General features: G+C 42.6%; 1 protein-coding gene across 1 annotated transcript; it reads left to right on the forward strand.

The window, feature by feature from the left end:
- Positions 1-6,580: 6,580 nt before the first annotated feature.
- On the forward strand, positions 6,581-26,115 carry arhgap39 (Rho GTPase activating protein 39). Its single transcript, XM_069688515.1, has 9 exons — positions 6,581-7,866; positions 9,559-9,723; positions 13,048-13,233; positions 14,460-14,673; positions 17,042-17,115; positions 20,466-20,665; positions 22,824-22,915; positions 23,130-23,299; positions 24,479-26,115. The coding sequence occupies exons 1-9, from the start codon at positions 6,622-6,624 to the stop codon at positions 24,671-24,673; spliced, it is 2,541 nt and encodes an 846-aa protein (XP_069544616.1). The 5' UTR covers positions 6,581-6,621; the 3' UTR covers positions 24,674-26,115.
- The last annotated feature ends 522 nt before the right edge of the window (positions 26,116-26,637 follow it).

The raw sequence follows: 26,637 nt of genomic DNA on the forward strand, positions 1-26,637 counted from the left end.
ACTGGATATATAACCACACACTGGATATAAAACTACAGACTGGATATAAAACTACAGACTGGATATAAAACTACAGACTGGATATAAAACCACACCCGGATATAAAACTACAGACTGGACATAAAACCACAGACTGGATATAAAACTACAGACTGAATATAAAACCACACCTGGATATAAAACTACAGACTGGATATAAAACACAGACTGGATATAAAACTACAGAATGGATATAAAACCACACCTGGATATAAAACTACAGACTGGATATAAAACCACACCTGGATATAAAACTACAGACTGGATATAAAACCACAGACTGGATATAAAACTACAGACTAGATATGAAACCACAGACTAGATATAAAACCACAGACTGGATATAACACTACAGACTGGATATAAAACCACAGACTGGATATAACACTACAGACTGGATATAAAACCACAGACTGGATATAAAACCACAGACTGGATATAAAACTACAGACTGGATATAAAACCACAGACTGGATATATAACTACAGACTGGATATAAAACCACAGACTGGATATAAAACAACAGGCTAGATATAAAACTACAGACTGGATATAAAACCACAGTCTGGATATACAACTACAGACTGGATATAAAACCACAGACTGGATATAAAACCACACCTGGATATAAAACCACACCTGGATATAAAACTACAGACTGGATATAAAACCACAGACTGGATATAAAACCACAGACTGGATATATAACTACAGACTGGATATAAAACCACAGACTGGATATAAAACCACAGGCTAGATATAAAACCACAGACTGGATATAAAATCACAGTCTGGATATAAAACCACAGACTGGATATAAAACCACAGACTGGATATAAAACCACAGACTGGATATAAAACTACAGACTGGATATAAAACCACAGTCTGGATATACAACTACAGACTGGATATAAAACCACAGACTGGATATAAAACCACACCTGGATATAAAACCACACCTGGATATAAAACTACAGACTGGATATAAAACCACACCTGGATATAAAACTACAGACTGGATATAAAACCACACCTGGATATAAAACTACAGACTGGATATAAAACTACAGACTGGATATAAAACTACAGACTGGACATAAAACCACAGACTGGATATAAAACTACAGACTGGATATAAAAACACGCCTGGATATAAAACTACAGACTGGATATGGATATAAAACCAGAGACTGGATATAAAACTACAGACTGGATATAAAACCACACACTGGATATAAAACCACAGACTGGATATAAAACTACACCTGGATATAAAACCACAGACTGGATATAAAACTACAGACTGGATATAAAACCACACCTGTATATAAAACCACAGACTGGATATAAAACTACACCTGGAAATAAAACCACAGACTGGATATAAAACTACAGACTGGATTTAAAACTACAGACTGGATATAAAACCACACCTGGATATAAAACTACAGACTGGATATAAAACAACAGACTGGATATAAAACCACAGACTGGATATAAAACTACAGACTGGATATAAAACCACATCTGGATATAAAACTACATACTGGATATAAAACTACAGACTGGATATAAAACCACACCTGGATATAAAACCACAGAATGGATATAAAACTACAGATTGGATAAAAAACCACAGACTGGATATAAAACCACAGACTGGATATACAACTGCAGACAGGATATAAAACCACAGACTGGATATAAGACCACACCTGGATAGAAAACTACAGACTGGATATAAAACTACAGACTGGATATAAAACTACAGGCTGTTTATAAAAGTGTTCGTAGCTTTCGCGTCTGAAAAATGGTTCCGATGCAGAATTGTCTTAAACTGCAATACCAGCGAGTGCCACTAGAGGCCGGCTCCAAAAAGCCTCCATAAACTCCCATTCAACTTCTCATTCCCATTCAACTTCTCTCATCAAATCCAAAGTGAATAAAATGTGTCCATCAGTTATCTCGGTGTTGTTAGCTAAAGTCACTCCTTCTTATTAGTTTTCTGGAGGTCCATCTGCAAATAATCCCTCATTCATTAGAAAAGAAGATTCAAGAAGACCTGTTTTTGGGGGCGTGTCTGTTTGATTGACAGGCCTGTGGTGCAGTCAGGTTACAGCTATCGGTGGGCGGGACGTAGTATCGATGGACCGACAAAAAACTAATCTGGAAGAGTGAATTTAATGAATGACATCCAGAAAACTTGCGGAGACTTTGTATTTGATGAGAAGTTGAATGGGAGTCTATGGAGGCTTTTTGGAGCCGACCTCTAATGGCACTCGATGGTACTGCAACTGAAGACACTTCTGGATCGGAACCATTGTTTTCTGGAGGTCCATCTGAAAATAATCCGTTAAATCCGTCTAAATGGATAGATGGATGGATGGATGGATGGATGGATGGATGGATGGATGGATGGGTAGGTAGGTAGGTAGGTAGGTAGGTAGGTAGGTAGGTAGGTAGATATGTAGATAGATAGATAGATAGATAGATAGATAGATAGATAGATAGATAGATAGATGGATGGATGGATGGATGGATGGATGGATGGATGGATGGATGGATGGATGGATGGATGGATGGATGGATGGATGGATGATAGATAGATAGATAGATAGATAGATAGATGGATAGATAGATAGATAGATAGATAGATAGATAGATAGATAGATAGATGGATAGATAGATAATAGATAGATAGATAGATAGATAGATAGATAGATAGATAGATACATAGATACATAGAGAGAGAGAGAGAGAGAGATAGATAGAGAGAGAGAGAGAGAGAGAGAGAGAGAGAGAGAGAGAGAGAGAGATAGATAGATAGATAGATGGATAGATAGATAGATAGATAGATAGATAGATAGATAGATAGATAGATAGATAGATAGATAGATAGATAGATAATAGATAATAGATAGATAGATAGATAGATAGATAGATAGATAGATAGATAGATAGATAGATAGATAGATAGATAGATAGATAGATAATAGATAGATAGATAGATAGATAGATAGATAGATAGATAGATAATAGATAGATAGATAGATAGATAGATAGATAGATAGATAGATAGATAGATAGATGGATGGATGGATGGATGGATGGATGGATGGATGGATGGATGGATAGATGGATAGATAGATGGATAGATAGATAATTAATCCCGCAAGGAGACGTTTTTTTGCTAATCTTCATGATCTCCTCACCTCACTCTTGCCAGCTCTGAGCCACCTGACCTGGTTGGGCTTCATCGACACGCCTTTCTTCATCGCTTGTACAACGGTACTCTGCAGCAAGGGTACTATTGTGGTTTCTAGAGTTTCCAAAGCAGGACGAGCGTCAGAGCTTTCATCTTTCATCATCTGCTCCTGTGGAACCAGCTACCAGTCGGGGTTTGGGACACAGACCCCTCTCTACGTTTGAGATCAGACTTCAATCTTTAGTTTTTGACAAAGCTTACAGTCATACAGTATATGAGACATTATTCCTGTTGTGTGTAAACTGGCAAACAAGGGTGGACCTGATGAGGAAACAAGTGACCATAACTATATTTTGTGCTGATGAATAGTTTTGTCACAGTTTGACACATTTATACACCTCTGGCCACTTTCTGTAAACAGTCGGATTTGTTGGAACCTCAGTAGGACGTCTCTCCCACTGGAAGCTGATGGAGCAACAGGAATATGTCTTTAGTTATCAATAGAAGATAATTGAGCAGATTTTGGGTTCGATGAGACCATCCCAACAATCGTTGGGGTGTTACTGATTCAATAATTTGGGCGGCACGGTGGTGCAGTGGTTAGCACTGTCACCTCACAGCAAAAAAAAGGTTCCGGGTTCGAATCTGGTCCTGGGCCTTTCTGTGCGGAGTTTGCATGTTCTCCCTGTGCTTGCGTGGGTTCTCTCCGGGTTCTCCGGCTTCCTCCCATCATCCAAAAACATGCACCTCAGGTCAGGTTACCTGGAGCCGCGCTAGTGGCAGCCTGCTGCAGCATCTCCCCCCTGAGAGCCCCCCTGCTGTAGTGAAGACATTTCCCCTCGGGGATTAATAAAGTGTATCAAATAAAGTGTATAAAAAAAAATCAACCAATAAGAGTGACCTCGCCAGAAAGTGTTGAGGAATCTTTGCCTACATACACAAATACCAATAATGTTAGCTTGTAGCGGTAGCTTGTTTGTTGTTTCAGACGAACAATAAAACCTTGTTTCCGACTCACCCCCAACTTTCACTGCAGAATGTATAAACCATGCCGATTCCCTCCTCTGAGCCGGGAACCTTTCTGCACTTTATTTAAGTTTTAATGCAAAACATAGAGGTGCAACCAGTTGAAAATGTTTTTTTTTTTGCTTAAATCTCTTGTGTGTTTTTTGTGGTTTCCTCCATTTTTAGAAGTAGTCGATATGTGAAAGTCCTTTCTTGTGCACCAGGCTTAAAGTAAAACGAACTGCAGATTGATGCTGCAGACCAACAGTGACAGATTGGAAGAGGCAGGGAAGGTTAAATGATTATGAATGATTCAGGATAAGAAGATAAAGAACAACACTTTCTGTAGTTAAAAGCAGGAGACAGAACATGAAGGCGGATATAAAAAGAGGAACGGATGGAAACGCCATGGTGGAAAAGAAGATTTATAAGGAAGTAGGTAAGAGGTCTGAATGTGTAGCATTTTTTCGATACATAGCGTAGCCCTTTCTCCACTTTCTCTCTCTCTCTCTCTCTCACACACACACACACACACACACACACACACACACACACACACACACACACACACACACACACACACACACACACACACGTATATTAACATTCACAAGTACACCGACACTTACACTGCCACTATTGAGCAGCGGCCTTTGGGATCAGTCTTTGAGAAGTATTTAAAAGGGAGGGTGGCCAACGCTGTAATCGATTTCACACTTCCCTCCCTCTCACCCAGTTCACCTCTTGTTCTTCATCTGGTGCTGCTGCCACCCCCCTCCTCCTCCCTCACTCTCTGAGAGGAATGACTGAGTGAATGTGAGCTGATGAAGTAAAGTAAAACGGAGTAAAGATGTGTTGTTGCTCAGGCTGCTGCTCGGGGAACTGAACACGTGAAGTATTATTGTTACCACATTGTCAATGTTTTAATAAATTCTTCTGTCATATCCTCCTGCAGACATTGAAAATGATTCCTTTTCAATTCAATTTTAATTCTATTATATGAAGTGCCAGATCATAACATAAGTCATTTAGGGTACTTTACATGATAAGGTTGAGACCGTTCAACATTACAGAGAACTACAATCACCGCCAAGCAGTTGTTCGCCTCCACACTCAGGTTGTGTTTTACATGCGGTCCAAACTCGTGTACATGTTGCTGCACAGAAGCTATGACTTCTAAAACGTGGACGGTTGTCACTCAACTTCAATCCTGACAGAACATAATATCTATGCAATCACGTCAATCCATTTCTAGACGGACAACCAGTGATGTCACCAGCTCAGTATCGCTCATTAATGTGAAATATGGTCATGATCCCCCCTTCGCCTCTAAAAATCATCATTTTATCCTATTCGTGTGAAATGTTGCAATAAATATTGAGAATGATTGAGTTTTGGTCACAGTTACCCTTGACCTCCAAACTCTGATCCGACTGAAACACACGACAGAACTGAGGTCATATTGGTCTTGACCTCTGACCTTTGATCACCAAATCTGTTCACTTCATCCCTGAGTCCAACTGAGTGTTTATGCAAATTTGAAGAAGGTCCTTTAAGGCACAAGTCGTACTTATGAAAACTCTCTGAACAAGAGTAAGGCGGCACTCATGATGAAGCTCGGTATATAAGGAGAAGCATTTCACATTTTTATTACTGACGTTATCGGAAGCCAATGAAGAGACGCTAATATGGGCAACAGTTCACATTATTGATTCGTGACAGCTCATTTTTCTCCAAGTTATTTTTAATCAACCATAATTTGTATTGGGGAAGCTAGTACCAAAATTACCGTATTTTATTGTATTTGATCAAAGAAACATGATCTAAAGTGTAATGTGACGTTCTTTCTCATACATTGTTTTATGAGAATATCTGAGATTAATCATATTTCAACTATCGCTGATGTGTCATGGATGCATGCATAACTTTTTTTATTTGACAATATATAGTTACAAAATGAAAATAAAAGTAATTACTACAACAAAGGCCATTGTGCATAAGGTAAAATGAGTCCTATTTGTATTTTTTTAACTGTACATTGTCTATTAATTTCAATATGAAAAATCCACATGGCAGTATCATCATGCTTTGGAGCAGTTTGAACAGTATTTGAAAAAGATTCATGTTTTTGAGTAAGTTTGAAGTAATCTCCTGATAGAAGCTCACTTTTAGTCTCTTTCATAGACATCGATTGTGTTGCATGAAAAGTAGACGTGGTGATTGTGTTGAAAATGAGAGGAGGAAGTAATCTCCGTTGAGTTGGGCGAGACTGTCGGATGGTGGTTTTTCAGAAATCTAAATCTCTGCTCTCTCTTTTCTAATCTCCGTCAGGACTTCTCCCTTTCGGTGGAACACCGGGACAAAGGAGCGAATGCTGATTAAGGTGACGGACAGAGAGCCCAGCTTCCTGGCACATCAGGGGAATGGCTACTCTCCCTGTGACCCCCCCACCCCCGGGGTTCCGCCTGGAGGGGGCACCACCTCACGAACCCGCCGCTCCTCCGGAGGAAACCCTCCTTCAGAACCCGAGGGCTCCCCCGTTCTCTACGCTGACCGCCGTCAATCTCCCTTCCTGAAGCGGGCTGAAATGGGCGGCACCGGCACCCATCGCCGTTCCTCCGCCGACTCCCAGCCTCCCTCGCCCCGCTACGCCTACGAACCGCCGCTCTATGAGGAGCCGCCGTCGGACTACCAGCCGGCTCCCATCTACGAAGAGCCTCCGGGCGACATGCTTCTCTCGGACTCCTCCGCCTTCTATGGCACCGGCAAGTCACCCACTCGTAAGTCTTCAGCCACCCTCTACCACTCCCCCAAGCAGAGCCCATCGCCCTATGGCCAGCTGGTTCTGACCAGGCAGAAGTGTCCAGAGAAGACCCAGAGTCTAGAGTACAGTCCTGTGGGGAAAGAGTACGTCAAACAGCTGGTGTACGTGGAGCAGTCCTCGTCGAGCCCTCGCTTCAAGACCGCCGACCGTCTGCTGCGCTACGGCACGACCGGCGGATACGGTGGTTCCTACGGGGGTTCGTATACCCTGCAGCACAGCCAGTCTCTCATCAGGGACCCTCGTCTACTGCTGGACTACAGTGGGGAGGGCGGAGAGGCTGGCCAGAGGTTGCTTTATGAGGACTCCATATCCTGGACCACCCAGACCCACTCCCTGTCCTCCTCCTCTACAGCCGGCCCCGGCACTTTTTCTCCCGGTGGTAACCGCAAGCGCAAGAGCCGGAAGCCTTCCCTTCCCCAGGAGCTGGCCCGCTGCGGAGAGGGGGAGCTGATTGGCACCGCGTCCGAGGTCATGCTGGCCCAGGCCCGCCTGGCCTGGGAGGCTCAGCAGGTGATGAAACAGAGGAGCAGTTGGGACTCCGGGCAGCAAGGGGGAATGGCTCAGGGTGGCTGCTCCAAAGACGGCTACGAGAGCGACGGGGCGGTGCCGCTGCCATTACCGGGACCGGTGGTGAGGGCGTTCAGCGAGGACGAGGCGCTGGCCCAGTGCGACGGCCACCACTGGAAACGCAGCACTTTCGATCGGCTGGGCTTCCCTCAGGCGCTACTGGAGAAAAGCCTCTCGGTTCAGACCAGCCTGGCCTCCCCGGAGCCTTTCCTTCACCCGTCACAGGTACCGTTCTCCTTCAGGGTTCCCACACAGACTTCTCTTGTGTAGCCCGCCCGGGTATGTTAACCATGAATACTTGGTGTGTATTTTTCAATCTCAGATGCGTGTGATTGTAGCTTGGGTTGAGCAGAGGTGAGAAGTGGGTTGATGGTGAAAAACCAGCAGGAAATGTAACGTAACACAGTTATATTAGGGCTGTTAGGCAATTGTTAAAGAGTGAAAATAAGGCTGTCATCTGGAAGGACAAACAGGAGCACAGGAGTGAAACTGAGTGCTGGCGATGAAGGTTTATGGTGTTGTAGTGAGATATAAAGGCAGACACCTGCTCCTGTGACACATGTCGCTACTATCAGAGGAGATAAGAGGCCTGGAAAACACTCAGCCAAGAGGAAGAGAAACTGCCCTCTCTGACTTTCTCCCTCTTTTCATGAAATTCATGAAATGCACAGAGGTAGAGGAGAGAGAAGGGAGTTTTATTCAGCAACAGAATTGTTGTAACTTCATCACTGGAGACCGGAGACGATGTATTGATGTCATCGACGATCAGACATCCTACAAAAGGATATTTTATTTTGAAAACTATGCTCACCTGCAGGGCTGAACTGGTCCGTTCAGCTCGACGACATCTCTGTCCGTCTGTCGTCATGAAAACAGACTTGCCTGTATTTTTCTCTGAAGGTGTGTGGTGCATGATTATGAGTCTGTCCACCCTCCATACTGGGCGTAGACCTCTGGTTCATCTAAACCAATCAGCATGCAGCGAACCTGTCAATACTCGGTCAACGCTGCAGCTACCTACAGTGTTTGTTCCTGAGTGCAGGATATTTTCTTACATTGTTTTAATGAACGCTGGCAGCTTGACGAGCTGCTGAGTGTTTATTCTGCGCTGAATGTTGTTTTTCTGGTCAGTGAGACTTGAAACACATCAACACATAATACTTTAATAAAATAAAAATGTAAGGAAAAAAAAAAAGGAAAAAAGAAACATGTCAACACTGCGCTCATCACTGTCACCAGCCGTCCAATCACAGTGAAGGAGGGTCGCGACAAACATTGTTAACCACCGACACTGGTCTCTGATTGGTCCGCCCTTCAGAGTGGCTGCAAACATAAATATGAGCCGAGTTACCGAACTGTATTCACAGAGAAGAAAACGGAACACACTTCTTAACAACCGCCTTGATGAAAAAAGCAGACAAAGCAGGTGCCAGTTATCATGACAACAGAGAGATAATCCTTCAGTTTTAGTTTCTAATTGTGGACAGGTAATTCAGTCTGACACCTGAAAACAGACAGGGTTCTCTGTTTTAACAAAATGGAGCAAAATACAGGCTTCAAATCAGGCAGCATTGCATTTGCTTTTTACTTTCTTTATATGTACCTCCTTCTTTCAAGTGTCCATCCTTCAGCCAAAGCGAGCAGGATGACATCATAAGAGCTTCTTGTTGCCGTTTAAAAAATTTCCCCTCGGGGATTAATAAAGTATATACCTACCTAAAGTTCACGGCTGTCTTTAAAAAATATTTTTTTGTGTGTCATCTTTTGTTAATTCACAGCTTTTACTTTGAAATGATCATTTCTAATTGCACTTACAGTATATAACCTGATAGGTTTTGATGTATAAACACATCGGTAATAATCCCAGTTAGCTGTCGAGCCTCGGGGGAATGTAACGCTGTCTTTCTTCTCTCTCAGTCGGAGGACCTCGGAGCCTGTGCCCAGTTCGAAGCCAGTCGAAATGCCAGGAACATGATGCCAAGCGCCAGCTGTGGCATTTTCACCGAGTTCTGCCTGAGAAAGCCGTCCTCAGAGACCGACATCGAGAACTGGGCGTCCAAGCACTTCAACAAACACACACAGGTATTATCCGTCCTGTCGGTACATTTCTAAAGTCCTCTGTTGTGTTCTGCAGTCTGTCACCAACTTTCAATTCAATTCAATTTTATTTATATAGCACCAAATCACAAAATAGGTTATTTCATGGCACTTAACACATTAAAGTCCTGACAGCAAAACTTTACAATATCAAAACCCTGTTTTGTCGGACCACTTCTTATTAACATTTGCGTGTTAAAGCAGTGGAAGACATCTACGTTGATCTTAGTCCCACACAAGTGGATCATCTGGTAGAAAACACTGCAGTATCTCTGCTACAACTCTAGATGATGTCGCCCCTCTGAAGAAGAGAGTCATGAACCAGAGGAAGTTGTCTCCATGGTACAACTCAGAACTACGCTCTGCTAGGCAGCAACTAGAAAGATGGAAAGGAAATGGAGTTCCACTAATTTAGAAGAATTTCACCTCCCTGGAAGGATATTCTAATATTATATAAGAAAGCTCTTGGTAAGGCCAGAACTTTATATTATTCATCATTAATAGAGGACAACAAGAACAACCCCAGGTTTCTTTTCATCACTGTAGCAGGCTGACAAAGAGTCCCAGTTCTGTTGAGTCCTCTATTCCTTCAGCTCTCAGCAGTAATGACTTCATTAACTTCTTTACTAATAAAATTCTTACTATCAAGGAGAGAATCAGGCCGACCCTTCCTGACACCATCACTGATGTGTTGCTAAGCAACAGCAGCCCTGAAAGCAACTGTAGGACCAGATGTAAACTTGGAACATTTCTCTCCTGTTGAGCTCTCTGAGTTAACTAGAATTATTTCTTCATCTGGATCCTCTAGCTGTCTGTTAGATCTCATCCCAACTAAACTTTTTAAGGAAGTCTTCCCTTTAATTAATACGTCCATATTAGATCAGATCAACCTATCTATTGTAACTGGCTATGTACCGCAGGCTTTTAAAGTGGCTGTAATTAAACCTTTACTTCAAAAGCCGACTCTTAATCAGCTGTTTTAGGAAACTACAGACCAATTTACAACCTGATGTTTATTTCTAAAATCCTTGAAAAAGTTGTTGCAAATCAACTTTGTGATCATTTACAAAGGAATGATCTGTTTGAAGATTTTCAGTCTTTAGAGTTCATTGTAGCACAGAAACAGCTCTGGTGAAAGTTACTAACGACCTTTTATTAGCCTCAGATAATGGACTCGTCTCTGTACTTGTTCTTCTGGATCTCAGTACTGCTTTTGATACAATTGATCATACGATCTTATTACAGAGATTAGAAGACGTTACGAGGATTAAAGGAACTGCATTAGACTGGTTCAAATCCTACTTATCAGATAGATTCCAGTTTGTCCAGGTCGACAATGAGTCTTCCAGACAAACAAGAGTTAGTTATGGACTTCCACAAGGCTCAGTGTTAGGCCCAATACTTTTTACTTTGTCCATGCTTCCATTAGGAGATGTCATCAGGAAGCACTGCATCAACTTCCATTGTTATGCAGATGACACTCAGCTATATCTTTCTATAAAACCAGATGAAACTAATCAGTTAGTAAAACTTGAAGCCTTTCAAAAAGTATTGGGCCTAACACTGAGCCTTGTGGAACTCCATAACTAACTCTTGTTTGTCTGGAAGACTCATTGTTGACATGGACAAACTGGAATCTATTTGATAAGTAGGATTTGAACCAGTCTAATGCAGTTCCTTTAATCCTCGTAACGTCTTCTAATCACTGTAATAAGATCGTATGATCAATCGTATCAAAAGCAGCACAAAAGCAAGGGGTTTCAGTGTGAGTGACATGCTCATATCACTTCACCTCTTTCTAAGCACCATCACTGACACGGTTCACATGGCACATACGGTAAATAGATTTTATTCCCATTTCTAAAGGCGCATACGAGAACAGTCTGTTGAAGGTCCCATATTGTATAAATTCAAATTTCCTTTTCTTTTTTGGTTGCATGTCTACATGCTGAATAAATACCATGCATGAATAAATGGGTCTGGATTCGCTCCACACTGGGTTCCACTTGTGCATCCTAACAGACGTAGCCTTTGGGTTCATTTTTAAACTTTAACCAATCGGCATTGACCAACATGTGTATGAAAAAAAAATGGACTTTACCGTCATCACGTTTAACTCTTGCGCTGGTCGTCTGTCTGTCCGTCCTTCAGAGAGGCCGAGCGGACGTTAATGCAAACAGCTGTGAGCACTACCTGCTCACAGTCTGAAGACATCATGCCTCATGTACGCCGTGATTTTGTCTGCCCGTTTCATGTTTCCTTGCTTTCTGTTCTTCTATCGCGGGTAAACATTGTTAAACGGCTTCTTTTTCGTCCGTTGTGTTGTTATTGTTGTTGTTTCCTACTTTGTGCTGCAGACTTTTAGTCATTGAAAACATTCATCTTCCTCTATAATGACGTAACTATTTCACATACCATGTCTGTAGAGGGAGGAGAATGTATTTCTTGTCCTGATTGAAAGACAGACGGTAACGTAGTGACGTTTTGTACAATCGGGAGTTTACACATATTTTGAAAACGAACCGGATTTTCTCAGACTGACTTCCTGTCCGGTCGATCTGCTCTGTTCAGATCGCCGCGTCCTCCGAGCAGCTTCCTTCAAAAACAGCCGGTCTTTATTGGAGCAGCACGTCGACCCGATCCGGGGAGGCTGCTGACGCCCACCGCGGTGCAGCCGGTGGGAGGCGAAGCATCCATACATTTACGATAATCATGGACTTTAACGACGCAGATTCACTCCGGCAGCCGTGACGGAGACGGAACCGGTAATAAGTAGCTTTCAGTCTGGCAGAGGCAGCTACATAAATACTGTGAAAGTGTCCAAACGCTGCGTCCAAGAACAAAATGCACACAGACGGTATTTAGCAACGGTGTCATTTGGACTTTATTTGTGATGTCACAAACTCATGCTGATGGGATGTGTTCGCCCTCAGCACCGTCCAACCTTTTACGCAGACGAAAACATCGGGCAGTCATTTCGTCACAATGCTGACGAGGAAGACGACCAAAGAGAAGCTTCGGTTGGGTCCTTCAGAAAGAATCAGACAAACTTCAGATAAAGATCCTTGTTGTTAACGCATGTAAAGGAATCGTTCACAGAACATGCTGTTCTTGGTAGGAAACTGTCTCAAGATGTTTTTTGCCACTTAAACCCACAAAATACTTGTTTTACGAATATCAAGACTTCTTCCATGTGACCTGAAACACGTTTGTCAGATTAACGTCACCGTTGATGTGAAGACGCTTTCGGTGGAAAACCTTTCCGTGTATGTTTGTTCAGTGATGAGCTCCTTTTGCTGGTTTCCTCAGGGACTGTTCAGAAGAAAAGTGTCTATCGCCAACATGCTGGCCTGGAGCAGCGAGCCCATCAAGAAGCCCATGATCGTGACGTCGGACCGCAGCGTGAAGAAGGAGGCGGTGGACATCTTTAAGCTCATCCAGACCTACATGGGAGACCGCCGCTCCAAGGCGGACCCTCCCGCTGTGGCTCTGGAGGTGTGTGCTGCTGCCACTGACAAACACATCAGCCATATGTTGACAAGTATTATTACAATTATATTTTACAATTTAAGACAAGAAAAAATCTTACAGCTGTAGGCCTCAAATAAAAGGCATCGGACATATCTGGAGCAAACACAATGGAGCAAATCATCGTGCCTGAACAAGCAAAATGTGTGACTTCAGTTTTCATCACACATGTATGCACTTTACAACTATGTAAGTAACAAAATGATAAATTACAGACAAATAATAATTAATAATAAATATATGTAATTAGCATTTAAATGATGAACCAATAGGCTTGGAACTGAGTCGACTTTAACATAACCCCCCTTTATCATTGATTCATATGATGACAGCAATACTTACGGCACGGTGGTGCAGTGGTTAGCACTGTCGCCTCACAGCAAAAAAGGTTCCGGGTTCGAATCCGGTCCTGGGCCTTTCTGTGCGGAGTTTGCATGTTCTCCCTGTGCTTGCGTGGGTTCTCTCCGGGTTCTCCGGCTTCCTCCCATCATCCAAAAACATGCACCTCAGGTCAGGTTACCTGGCGCCGCGCTAGTGGCAGCCTGCTGCAGCATCTCCCCCCTGAGAGCCCCCCTGCTGTAGTGAAGAAATTTCCCCTCAGGGATTAATAAAGTGTATAAAATCAAAATCAAAAAATCAAAAAATATATCAACTACACTCAGCGTGACCATCGGCAAATACAACCCTGTTTTTAAAAACAGTTGGGATGCTGTAAAAAAAATAGAATGTGATGATTAACAAATCATGTAAATTCATATTTAAATGAAAATAGAGCAACGACAACATAAAAAAATGTTGAAACGAAGATTTTTTTTTTTTTGTATTATTGTTTTATGAAAACTATATGCTCATTTTGAATTTAATGCCAGCAACACATCTCAAAAAAAGTTGGGACATGGGGTGTTTTTCACTGTGTTGCATCACCTCTTGTTTTAACAACACTCTGTAAATGAGGAGACCAGTTGCTGGAGTTTTGGAAGTTTTGAAAGTGAAATGTTGTCCCATTCTCACGTGATATCAGATCCCAGCAGCTCAACAGTTCAGTGTCGTATTTCAATATATAAACACTTTCACGAGGTCTCTGTACAGGAACTCAGATTCAATTAAATGGTTTCCAAAATGATGAAGTCATGAATTTTCTTTAAAAAAGAGACTATTTTGTATCTATGAAGTCACCTGCCTGTGTTTGCCAGGTGGTGGTGCGTGGGTGGAGCAACCAGGGTCTGCGTGATGAGCTCTACATCCAGCTGTGTCGTCAAACCACAGAGAACTTCCGCTACGACAGCCTGGAGCGAGGCTGGGAGCTGATGGCCATCTGCCTGGCCTTCTTCCCCCCGACTCCCCGCTTCCACACCTACCTGGAGGGCTACATCTACCGACACATGGACCCCCTCAACGACACCAAGGGTGAGGAAGCAGCACACACTCGGCTTTTCGGGGCCAGTAACTTGTAGGTTTTCATGACTTTTGATGGCAGCGGTGATCTCAGTTCTTTTTTTTCCATCCTCTGGTTTCCTGACGATGGTTCCCAACTACATTTTCTCTTGACCAGCTGGTCGATGATATTGTTTCATAACAACTCATAACTGCTATTCGTTGATCAGTCACTTGAGGTCATCTTTAACCTCTGACAACATCAAACTCATATTTTCATTTGTTAACAAGAACAACCAAAATTCTATACCCATATTGCCATGACATTTGGTGAGCCCGTCGGTTTCCCTCTAGCACCACCATCACACTTTAACCCCACTACACGCTGAGATCAGCACATTTTTTGTCAACCTGTGCTCATAAAATTTCTGTTTTTGTCTGACATAATTATTTTTCTGAATCGTTTATAAGATAAAGTAGTTGATTCCTGGATTAAGTCACAGAAATATGGATTGAAGGTTGGATGGATGGATGCTAGTTGCATCTAATGTACCTTGTACGTTTTTATTTCGTATATTTACATTCGAATAAGAAAAGGAAATGATGTTAGTTTTGGTTGAATAAATACATCCTGTCAGGCTCTTCAAGTTAGCATTAACGTTTTGAGTATTTAACAGTCCCACCAGAGAATCTTGCGATTGCAATAATTAATGCCAATTCAAGCAACCTCACAATTTATTTTTAATTCCTGCAATTTTTCTGCAAAAACTGCCCTTCAGCAGAAGCTCTGCTGAAAGTATTACGGTTTGGGAAATTGTGGCCTTCACAATAAAAATTTCGAATTAAATGTTTATTATCAATGGAAGTCAATACATATGTACAAAAAAATACATACACACATCAAGTTGTCAGAGCCGTCTCTTTGTTTGTTTCATCCAGCAGGTCTATGTGTTGAATGAACATGAATTAAACAGCATCTAAAGCTCTTATTTTGACAGCTGATGTAGTCCTTGTTTCTATATTCCAGTCACTGACGCTCTGTTCTGGAGACATACGCAGCTTTTATGATTTATATTTGTAACTTTTAGCTCCATGGTTCTCTAAGTTCAATAAATAAATAAAAAAGATTAGAACTAAAATATGTCTGTGATGTGCATTATGATTATTACCACAGGACATGATCACATATTTATTAATTTCATACCATCTCTCCAAAGTCTGTTGATTGCAGCCGCAGTAACCTTCACACTGTATATCACTTATCTTTGATTTTACACCACAAGGTAGGTAGGTAGGTAGGTATATACTTTATTAATCCCCGAGGGGAAATTTTTTCACCACAGCAGCATACATACAGGAGCAATAATAGAAACAATAGAATAAAATAATAATAGAATAGAATAATATAATAGAAAAGAAAAGCAATAAAATAAAAAATATAAATATAAAATGCACAGTACATACAGTATATATACAGTACATTAAATATCTATATATATTATATACAACAAACCAATAAACACAGTCAACATATATATATATACATTATACATTTATATACATTAAAGCTCTTTAATACAAAGATTCTGCATTTTGAAGATGTTTTAAAAGGAACGGTCTTGGTTTATGTAATGGGTGGGGATCTTCACGGAGGACCGTCTCTGAGGAGCTCCAGGAAGAAACAGGATCACCGAGAAACAGGCTACAATCCATCAAATATCTTCAGACCAGTTTCTTCTCTTACTCTAAAGAGAAAATCAATAACCTTTAAACCCAAATCCCATGTAGAGTATCAGCTGCTGCAGAAAGCTTCGTATTAAAGACCACATCATCTGCAAAATAACATCCCACATCATCAGTGAGACCCCGGGAGGGACAATAACTGAAATAATAAAGGCTTTTCAGAATAAAAGTGGTTGTGATCTTTCCACCTCGAGGTGAAACATTCCTCCGTTTCTTACCACAAGTACCTCCAAAGAAATGTTTTTAGTTCGTGTGTGTGTGTGTGTGTGTGTGTGTGTGTGTGTGTGTGTGTGTGTGTGTGTGTGTGTGTGTGTGTGTGTGTGTGTGTGTGTGTGTGTGTGTGTGTGTGTGTGTGTGTGTGTGTGTGTGTATTTATGTGTGTGCATAAACAGACGCACGCACACACACATACACATTCAGACACACACACAGGCATACAAAAGACACAAACACACACTCACCGGCCCCCTCAGTGATCATCAAGGACAAATACTTTTGTTATAAGCTGAGGGTTGTTCTTCTTTCACCTGCATGTGAAGCAGCTTTATTTTGACCTTTATTCAAATCTTTGCTAAGAACGGGGGTACATGGACGCACAAATTATCAAATAGGATATTGTCTAATTCTTTAAATATGTTGTTTTTTTCTTTTGCCCAAGGAGTGGCCATTAGCAGTTATGCTAAATACTGCTACAGGAAACTGACCAAGGCTGCACTGACTGGAGCCAAGAAGGTAAGCAGCTTTGTCTCTGTCTTCATGTTTTTGATTTTATTTTATTCAGATCAAATGACAAAACTCATTTAATGTCTTCTCGTTATCAGCAAATCCATGCTTTCTGACCACTCTGAGGCTCCCAGCCTCAGCCAGTTGGTTCCTACTAAATATGTATTATTAGAAACTACTTCACTGCCAATTTGATGCTCTCTGTCCCCGCTGCTGCACAGAGCGACAGTGGTCTGTTTGTTGATATTAAACGTGTCCAAATTGCACCGAATTCGACAATACACATTCTCAGATGCCCAACAATTCACTCACCAGGTTTGAAGCAGATGAGATGAATAGATGTTGAAGTGTGCGAGGGACAAACAAATAAACATACAACCCAGTTTCCCAAAAAGTTGGGATGCTTTGTAAATTGTAAATAATAACAGAATGTAATTGTTTGCAAATTATGTAAACCCATAATCAGGTTAAATTTAAATCAAGCAGCGACAACACATCAAATATTAAAACTGAGAAATTGTGCAGACACTATACTGTAGTGGAAATCACTGCATGGGCTCAGGAACACTTGTGAAAACCATCATTGTGAACACAATTCATCGCTGCGTCCACAAATGCAGGTTAAAACTCTCCAAAGAAGAAATCAGATAGAAACATGATCCAGAAACACATATATATAGAGATCTATATACATAGATCTCTATATATATATATACAGTGGGTACGGAAAGTATTCAGACCCCTTTAAATTGTTCACTCTTTGTTTCATTGCAGCCATTTGCTAAAATCAAAAAAGTTCATTTTATTTCTCATTAATGTACACTCAGCACCCCATGTTGACAGAAAAAAACAGAAATGTAGAAATTTGTGCAAATTTATTAAAAAAGAAAGACTGAAATATCACATGGTCATAAGTATTCAGACCCTTTGCTCAGTATTGAGTAGAAGCACCCTTTTGAGCTAGTACAGCCATGAGTCTTCTTGGGAATGATGCAACAAGCTTTTCACACCTGGATTTGGGGATCCTCTGCCATTCTTCCTTGCAGATCCTCTCCAGTTCCGTCAGGTTGGATGGTGAACGTTGGTGGACAGCCATTTTCAGGTCTCTCCAGAGATGCTCCATTGGGTTTAGGTCAGGGCTCTGGCTGGGCCAGTCAAGAATGGTCACAGAGTTGTTCCCAAGCCACTCCTTTGTTATTTTAGCTGTGTGCTTCGGGTCATTGTCTTGTTGGAAGGTGAACCTTCGGCCCAGTCTGAGGTCCAGAACACTCTGGAAGAGGTTTTCTTCCAGGATATCTCTGTACTTGGCCGCATTCATCTTTCCTTCAATTGCAACCGGTCGTCCTGTCCCTGCAGCTGAAAAACACCCCCATAGCATGATGCTGCCACCACCATGTTTCACTGTTGGTATTGTATTGGGCAGGTGATGAGCAGTGCCTGGTTTTCTCCACACATACCGCTTAGAATTAACGCCAACAAGTTCAATCTTGGTCTCATCAGACCAGAGAATCTTATTTCTCATAGTCTGGGAGTCCTTCATGTGTTTTTTGGCAAACTCTATGCGGGCTTTCATATGTCTTGCACTGAGGAGAGGCTTCCGTCGGGCCACTCTGCCATAAAGCCCCGACTGGTGGAGGGCTGCAGTGATAGTTGACTTTGTGGAACTTTCTCCCATCTCCCTACTGCATCTCTGGAGCTCAGCCACAGTGATCTTTGGGTTCTTCTTTACCTCTCTCACCAAGGCTCTTCTCCCACGATTGCTCCGTTTGGCTGGACGGCCAGGTCTAGGAAGAGTTCTGGTCGTCCCAAACTTCTTCCATTTAAGGATTATGGAGGCCACTGTGCTCTTAGGAACCTTGAGTGCTGCAGAAATTATTTTGTAACCTTGGCCAGATCTGTGCCTTGCCACAATTCTGTCTCTGAGCTCCTTGGACAGTTCCTTCGACCTCATGATTCTCATTTGCTCTGACATGCACTGTGAGCTGTAAGGTCTTATATAGACAGGTGTGTGCCTTTCCTAATCAAGTCCAATCAGTTTAATTAAACACAGCTGGACTCCAATGAAGGAGTAGAACCATCTCAAGGAGGATCAGAAGAAATGGACAGCATGTGAGTTAAATATGAGTGTCACAGCAAAGGGTCTGAATACTTATGACCATGTGATATTTCAGTTTTTCTTTTTGAATAAATTTGCACAAATTTCTACATTTCTGTTTTTTTCTGTCAAGATGGGGTGCTGAGTGTACATTAATGAGAAATAAAATGAACTTTTTTGATTTTAGCAAATGGCTGCAATGAAACAGAGTGAAAAATGTAAAGGGGTCTGAATACTTTCCATACCCACTGTATATATTCAGGTTTTGGAGCAACATATGCTGCCATCCAGACAACGTCTCTTTCAGGGAAGGTCTTGTTTATTTCAGCAGAACAACGTCCAACCACATTCTGCACGTATTCCAACAGCATGGTTCTCTAGTAGAAGAGTCCGCTGATAAACTGGCCTCCTGCAGTCCAGACCTGTCAATCATTGAAAACATCTGGAGCATCAGGACATGAAAAATACAACAAAGGAGACCCTGAACTGTTGAGCAGCTGAAATCCTATATTAAACAAGAATGGAACCACATTTCCTTTTAAAAACTCCAGAAACTGGTCTCCTCAGTTCCCAAACGTTTACAGAGTGTTGTAAAAAGAAGAGGTGATGCAGCTTAGTGATGAACATGATCCTAGAACAAGTTTTGTTAGACGTGTTTCTGCCATCAAATTCAAAATGAGCAGATATTTTCATAAAACAATAATATTTTTCCATTTAACCATTAATATGTTATCTTTAGTCAATTTGCAAATCAATATGGGTTCAAATCATTGCATTCTGTTTTTATGTACATTTTATACAGCGTCCAAATATATTTGGAAACAGGGTTGTATTTGCAGGAGGAGAATTAACACGGTGTGTACACGTTAGTATAAGTAGTTAGATGTTCAGTCGGCTGCGTGCAGTGAGGATGAACAGCAGCGCTCCGAGATCGTGTTCCTTAAACACCGGTTAACGTGTGCGTTGGCTTTAATGTTGTTGGGCCAGTTTCCAGGTGGAAAGCCTGAAACCAGAATAGCAGCACATTAAAGCTAAATGTAAGTGTATTGTGTGTGTGTGTGTGTGTGTGTGTGTGTGTGTGTGTGTGTGTGTGTGTGTGTGTGTGTGTGTGTGTGTGTGTGTGTGTGTGTGTGTGTGTGTGTGTGTGTGTGTGTGTGTGTGTGTGTGTACATCAGGTGTATTGTGTGTGTACATCAGGTGTATTGTGTGTGTACATCAGGTGTATTGTGTGTGTACATCAGGTGTATTGTGTGTGTGTCTTCAGGGCCTGCAGAAGCCCTGTATAGAAGAGATCATGCACGCCAGGAATGCCATCTTCAGTCCCTCCATGTTCGGCTCCTCCCTGGAGGAGGTGATGGCGCTCCAGAAGGAGCGGTACCCAGACAGCCAGCTGCCCTGGGTGCAGACTCGCCTCTCTGAAGAGGTTCTCGGCCTCAACGGAGACCAGATGGAGGGTATCTTCAGGTGAGTGGGAGAAGCAGCGAAAGGATGAAAAGAAAAGAAAAAAACACTATTTTCTCTGAAATATTTTGAAGCTGGTTAAAAGTAATCGTCTTGCATCATTATTTATTCCATATTTAATACAAAAAAAATTGATGGGAAGCATAATTTAATGGGATAGTTTGTTGCGCAACCTTCAGAGGCAGTCACCTCAAACAGATGACTTTTGTAGCTCACAGTGGGGCCGAAGCACCAAGCAGGTTGTTTGGTTCACTTCATAACAAACTGCTCCAGCTGTCAGACCCTGTTCACATCTGGCAGGACCACTCGGTGCTGATGTTTCCTAGAGCGCTCGGATGATAAGTCTCCAGGCTTAAACCGTGATCACATCTCACTTTTGCGCTCTGTATGCAAATGAGGTCGTCCATAACAAAAATATTCAAGTAAATAAGTACAAGAACACTAACAGAAGCACAGAGAGGAACCAGCAATTTAACTAAATCCAACATCTTTTCTCAATGAAGCCTCATACTGTATGATGTATTTCACATTTGTAAATGTCTGAATTGAGTTTAGCGAGTTTGTAATTTACAACGTGAACCGTCAGGACCATGTTTCTTTGGGTCAGATTCATGAATTGTTCAATTGCATCCAGTTCTGCTGCTGTTCATAAACGAAGTACAGGAGGAGGCGGGATCTCCCACAGCTGTGGGTCAGAAGTTTCGAAAAGAAAAAAGATGAACCCTGATGAGGCTTTGGGGAAACAATAATCGTGCAGCCCATTTTTTTAAATCACTAAAAAGCAGCTTTATTGCGCACGTTTGTAGTAAATCTGCTTTCTGTACAGTGCAGCTGTGCTCAGCAGGAGATATTTTTTGTAACAACAACAAAAAAATCCAATCCAAAATGAACAAATCTGTTGTAACGCTGTAAATACAAAAATGCAGAGCTGCATTTATTTTGACTGATTATTCAGAGGACTTTAGCTGACTCGGCGTTCTTCCAATGTGGCCCAGGATGCACTGCTAAAAAGATTTGACCACATGCATCTCGACCACCTTCGAATGTGGCCTGAGCAGATCGGATCTTTATGCGTCCCGGGTGGGTTCACACCGGGACTGTTAGCTGACCGCTGGTGATCACGGCAGGATGGATGAAATTGGATCTTGATGCCGGGTACAAACAGCTGTTTCTGGTTTGAAGGCTGTATGTTTCAGCTCTTTCCACACATGTTTGATAGGATTCAGATCTCAGAACAATCCAAGAGCTTTCTAACACTGGGTAGCATGTTTCTCTGCAGAATTACCTGCCCAGATTTAAGGCTCCCCTGAAACTGACGTTTCTTTTGGGTAACACTGAGCTCATTGGACTTACCAAAAAGCTCCATTTGGTCTCATCTGTCCAAATTAAGTTATCTTTGTGGCACAATAAAATCTAAAGACTATTAGAAAATTCTGGAGCAAAATGTGGTACCCAATGTCAGAAACATGGAAAAAACAGTGATGGAGGCCAATTGCTTTTGTCAGTTTTAAATAATTTCAGAGTTTCTTCTCTTTTTCATGAAAAGGTACCAACAGATTTGTCCATGACTGTAGACCTCGGAGCTCGGCTTATATTTACCCGGCTGGTCAGTCTGGGCTCCATGTTCCTCCTGCAGCTGCATCCGGTCCCATGGACCTGAAATGTGTTCATAATATTTGTAGAAGAAGCAATCATGTATCCGTTATCTCACTGCTTTACCACACCAAAGGCATCAAGGTATATGTGAGGAAATACATTTTAATTTAATTACTTTTCAAGAGAACTGGAGCTTTTTTTTAAATGGCTGTTAAGAACAACAAATGAATCTTCAACTGTGACACCGAATAGAGGAGTACACGTATTAAACCCTGTCCCCAATATCCAGGTCTGATATGTTCAGAGTGTGTGTGTGTGTGTGTGTGTGTGTGTGTGTGTGTGTGTGTGTGTGTGTGTGTGTGTGTGTGTGTGTGTGTGTGTGTGTGTGTGTGTGTGTGTGTGTGTGTGTGTGTGAGCATGGATGTGTATGGCAGTGATTGTGTGTGGATGCCATGGTGGTTCTGGTACTGCAGTACTTCCTGCCTGATGGCAGGTTTATACACAAAAGACAGAACACACAAAGACAAGATTGAAGTTTAACCAGCCCGTGACCTTTAACCTCCAGGGTTCCAGGGGATATAGATGAAGTCAATGCCCTGAAGCTGCAAGTCGATCAATGGAAAATCCCTACAGGACTGGAGGACCCTCACATCCCAGGTACACACACACACACACACACACACACACACACACACACACACACACACACACACACACACACACACACACACACACACACACACACACACACACACACACACACACACATCTAAGCATGACTTAAGGACACAGTCTGTGTTCATAGAAATGATGACATCCCTGTAACATGAGTAATTCAAGTACTCACACTCTTCCTGCAATGTGTCGCCAGCATCGCTGCTCAAGCTCTGGTACCGGGAGCTGGAGGAGCCGCTGATCCCACATGAATTCTACGAGGAGTGTATCACTCACTACGACAACCCGGAGGCAGCCGTCAACGTGGTGCTCGGCCTGCCACACATCAACAAACTGGTGCTCTGCTACCTCATCCGCTTCCTCCAGGTAACACCGACCTGATAGGACGTTAATGAACCAATGGCAGCATCAAATACACACAGTCAGACAGCCAGGGTTACGTCAGTAACCAATCCAGCTGAAGCTGGTGAGTGGAGACAGCGGTGGGGACTCTTGCTTATATATCCTATATAGTGTTGTATCGGAGACTATAGGAGACTGAATGAGGGCTCTTTTCCTGCTAGAAATTGTTAGCCTGCAATTCTGATGAACAGATTTGAGTTTTGTGGTTTAAGGGTTTAACCCTTTTCAGAGTAATTTACTACCTTCACTTTTATCTCATATCTTGGTCATTATTGGGGCTAACTATTCATGCTATATCTTATCTAAATCTTTTATCGTTTAATTTCATGATACTGAGAGATTTTTTTATATTAGCCTTTATATCAAGGAAAAGAAAATTGACTTGTGTTTTTACATGTATCTCAGGAGCTGGTGTTGAATCTGGAAACATCCGAACCATGTTTGTTCTGACTCAGCAGTTTGAAAAATACGTGGACGCAAAATAAATGTCCTGAATGACTCCGGGGGCCCAAACAGGGACTCACCCTCAGGATATACGGCCCTGTGATATGTGTTGATAACTCAGCTGTAGTGTACGACTACGAATATTGTTATTATTATTATTGTTTCCTACAAAGTGGGATGTAATGTCAGCTCTATGTTGGAGACGGTACAGAAGTCAGCTGTGATTTCAAAACCAGATGATCTGAAAACAGTTTGTCGTACAGAGAAACGAGCGGTTTCATCAGAAAGGTTGAGTTCTGCTGTTTATGATGATAATCAGCACGTTGGGAAGCGATCTGGACTTCAGGAATTATTGAGTTGAGAGTAGCGGGTGTTGAGAAGGACGCAGCGCTTCATACCGAGTGGAACGACCATTAAACTTGATGCAACTTTAAAGTGGAGTTTCTCTGCAACACTTGGTCACAAAGACGAGGCTCTCACATTGTTGGAGAGCTCAAGTCGTGCAGTTTCATACGACATTCACTGCAGCTCTCTGTGATGAAGACTCGCTGCGCTGTCACATGGACCAGAAGGGGTGGGGGTTTGGACGCAATTGGCGCCCATCTGGTTCTGAGGGTTTTCCTAAAAGGAGACGAGGAATCTGAATGAAGGTAACCTGTAGATTATGTGTTGTGTTGTGTTGTGTTGTGTTGTGTGTAGGTATTTGCCCAGCCCGCCAATGTGACCATTACCAAGATGGATGTAAACAACTTGGCCATGGTCATGGCTCCCAACTGTCTACGCTGCCAGTCGGACGACCCCCGGGTGATCTTTGAGAACACCCGCAAGGAGATGTCCTTCATCCGGGTGCTCATCCAGCGGCTGGACACCAGCTTCATGGACGGGATCCTATAGCACCCCCACGACACGCACTACACACCGTCTCCACCCCCCTCCGGCCTCCCTTTAACCTGCTCTGTCACCGCCCCCCCCGTACACTCCTACAGCACAGGAACATCCTACATAAACATTATTGCTGCTGCCTTGATTTGAGTTGGTGCGCTCGACATCTAGAGTTGAACCGGCTGTTTTTCTATTTCTGTAGATGTAGTCCTGCAACTGTAAAGTGACATATACATAAGAGAAACACAGACCTTAGAGTTTTCACATGATAACAGTGCTGCGTGTGCGTTCACATAATTGAATACAGTGAAACATGAAGGGATTAGCAGGGATGTCATCGTGTCTTTGGAGTCGTACGTTACTTCCACTACCACCCTCCGACTTCAGACCTCAGAGAAATCTCACTTCTGTTTCAAACCCAATCATCTTTTACTTTGTTTTGCCCTGCTTCAACACACATGGACTGACACACACATATCAATACACACACACACACACACACACACATATCACACACACACACACACACACACACACACACACACACACACACACACACACACACACACACACACACACACACACACACACACACACACACGGAGTCTGGACAGAGGACTCCACCTCCTGCAGTGTACAATTCCATCCCCCTCAAAGCTCCAACGGTCCCTGAGATGAATGAATCCCGAGCGTGTGTTGTCTCCCTCGTTGAGCGCTGCTGGTTTGGACCTGATTTTCACACCATATAAAGTGTGCGCCGTTCTGTCTGAACTTTATGACGCTATTTATTACGATCAGGATGAAAGCTGCGTTATTTTTTTCCATTGGCAGCGATCGACCCCTCGAAAGGTTTCAAACTCTCAAAACTCGGTACAGATGATCTTCACCGCTCCGTTTGGGATCCCGCCTCAATGTGGCAAACTTCCGTTGTCTCAAAGGGGACAAGACGTTTGGGCCAAAGTGACTTCCTGTTGTCTGCCAGCAAGTGCACTTTAAAGATATGTAGCTGTAGATGCAGACAGCGATCACATGACAGCCCTGCTGGCCTCTCAGCCGTTAAACAAGGTGAACGTGGACACTAGAAGTGGACACTGGTTGTGTTTGGACTCCAACACGTCCTCTGTGCTGCACAGACTGTGTAAGAACTTCTAGAACATTATTCATACTGACTGAACACATTTCATGAGGAAACTAAGTTGTGACTGTTTCAGGACCATCGGCTCCACGAGTCATTTCATATCTGCACATCCTGAAAAATCTTGAATGTCATTCCTTTAAAAGAGAAACATGAAGGTTTAAAGTTAATTTACACAAGTTTGTCATAGTCTAATATAAATGTGTAATATTTTCTCTTGCCTGCTGTGGGCAGCGATGTTGGTTATAAAATGTTTTTGTATCTGATTGGCCGATCGCAGACGTTACACACGTGTAAACTAAAAGTACAGTCGATATGACCAGCAGAGAGTCCTTTACATTTACAGTATTACCACACAGTATTTACCTGCACAGTAACCTGCAGCACCGCTGGTTTTTAACGTCCAAAATGTTCAGTTCAGGGACCAGCGAACCCGACACACATGAAGCAGCGTTAGGCTGAGCGGCAGCAACGAGTGGAAATCACAAACGTGGCCGGTGCACGTCCACGGGATCAAAACGGACAAACAGGAACTGGCGGACTAAATGAACCCGACAGAAGTGATGCAGGAAGTGAACTACCGGTGTCCAACTGTGTCCTCCAGAAAGGTGGTCACACCACCTCCAGGTGTCTCGGTGACGCTCGGACCGCTGTCCAAATCGGCCAATCAAAAGCCCGGTGTTTTCTAACACCGATATTACCGACGGCTCCAACAGCAAGAAGTTTGTCTTTCAGCTTTTTATTTGACGACACCGAGATTTCGATTCTTGCTCGGTCACGCTCTCTTTTCCCGTTTCTATCCGTCGTCCGTCTCCTCACCTCGGCCACGACGTCGGCACTT

This window comes from Brachyistius frenatus, unplaced genomic scaffold (assembly GCF_029030835.1).
Source record: "Brachyistius frenatus isolate BFR_SWC_R1_liver_20210118 unplaced genomic scaffold, ASM2903083v1 Contig_615, whole genome shotgun sequence".
Lineage (NCBI taxonomy): Eukaryota > Metazoa > Chordata > Actinopteri > Embiotocidae > Brachyistius > Brachyistius frenatus.

Excerpts from the sequence above, each read along its gene's own strand:
- arhgap39 (XM_069688515.1), top strand. The coding sequence starts at position 6,622 with ATGCTGATTAAGGTGACGGACAGAGAGCCCAGCTTCCTGGCACATCAG. Across the intron at positions 13,234-14,459 it reads CTCCCGCTGTGGCTCTGGAG|GTGGTGGTGCGTGGGTGGAG; the intron begins GTGTGTGCTGCT and ends TGTGTTTGCCAG. Across the intron at positions 14,674-17,041 it reads CCCCCTCAACGACACCAAGG|GAGTGGCCATTAGCAGTTAT; the intron begins GTGAGGAAGCAG and ends CTTTTGCCCAAG.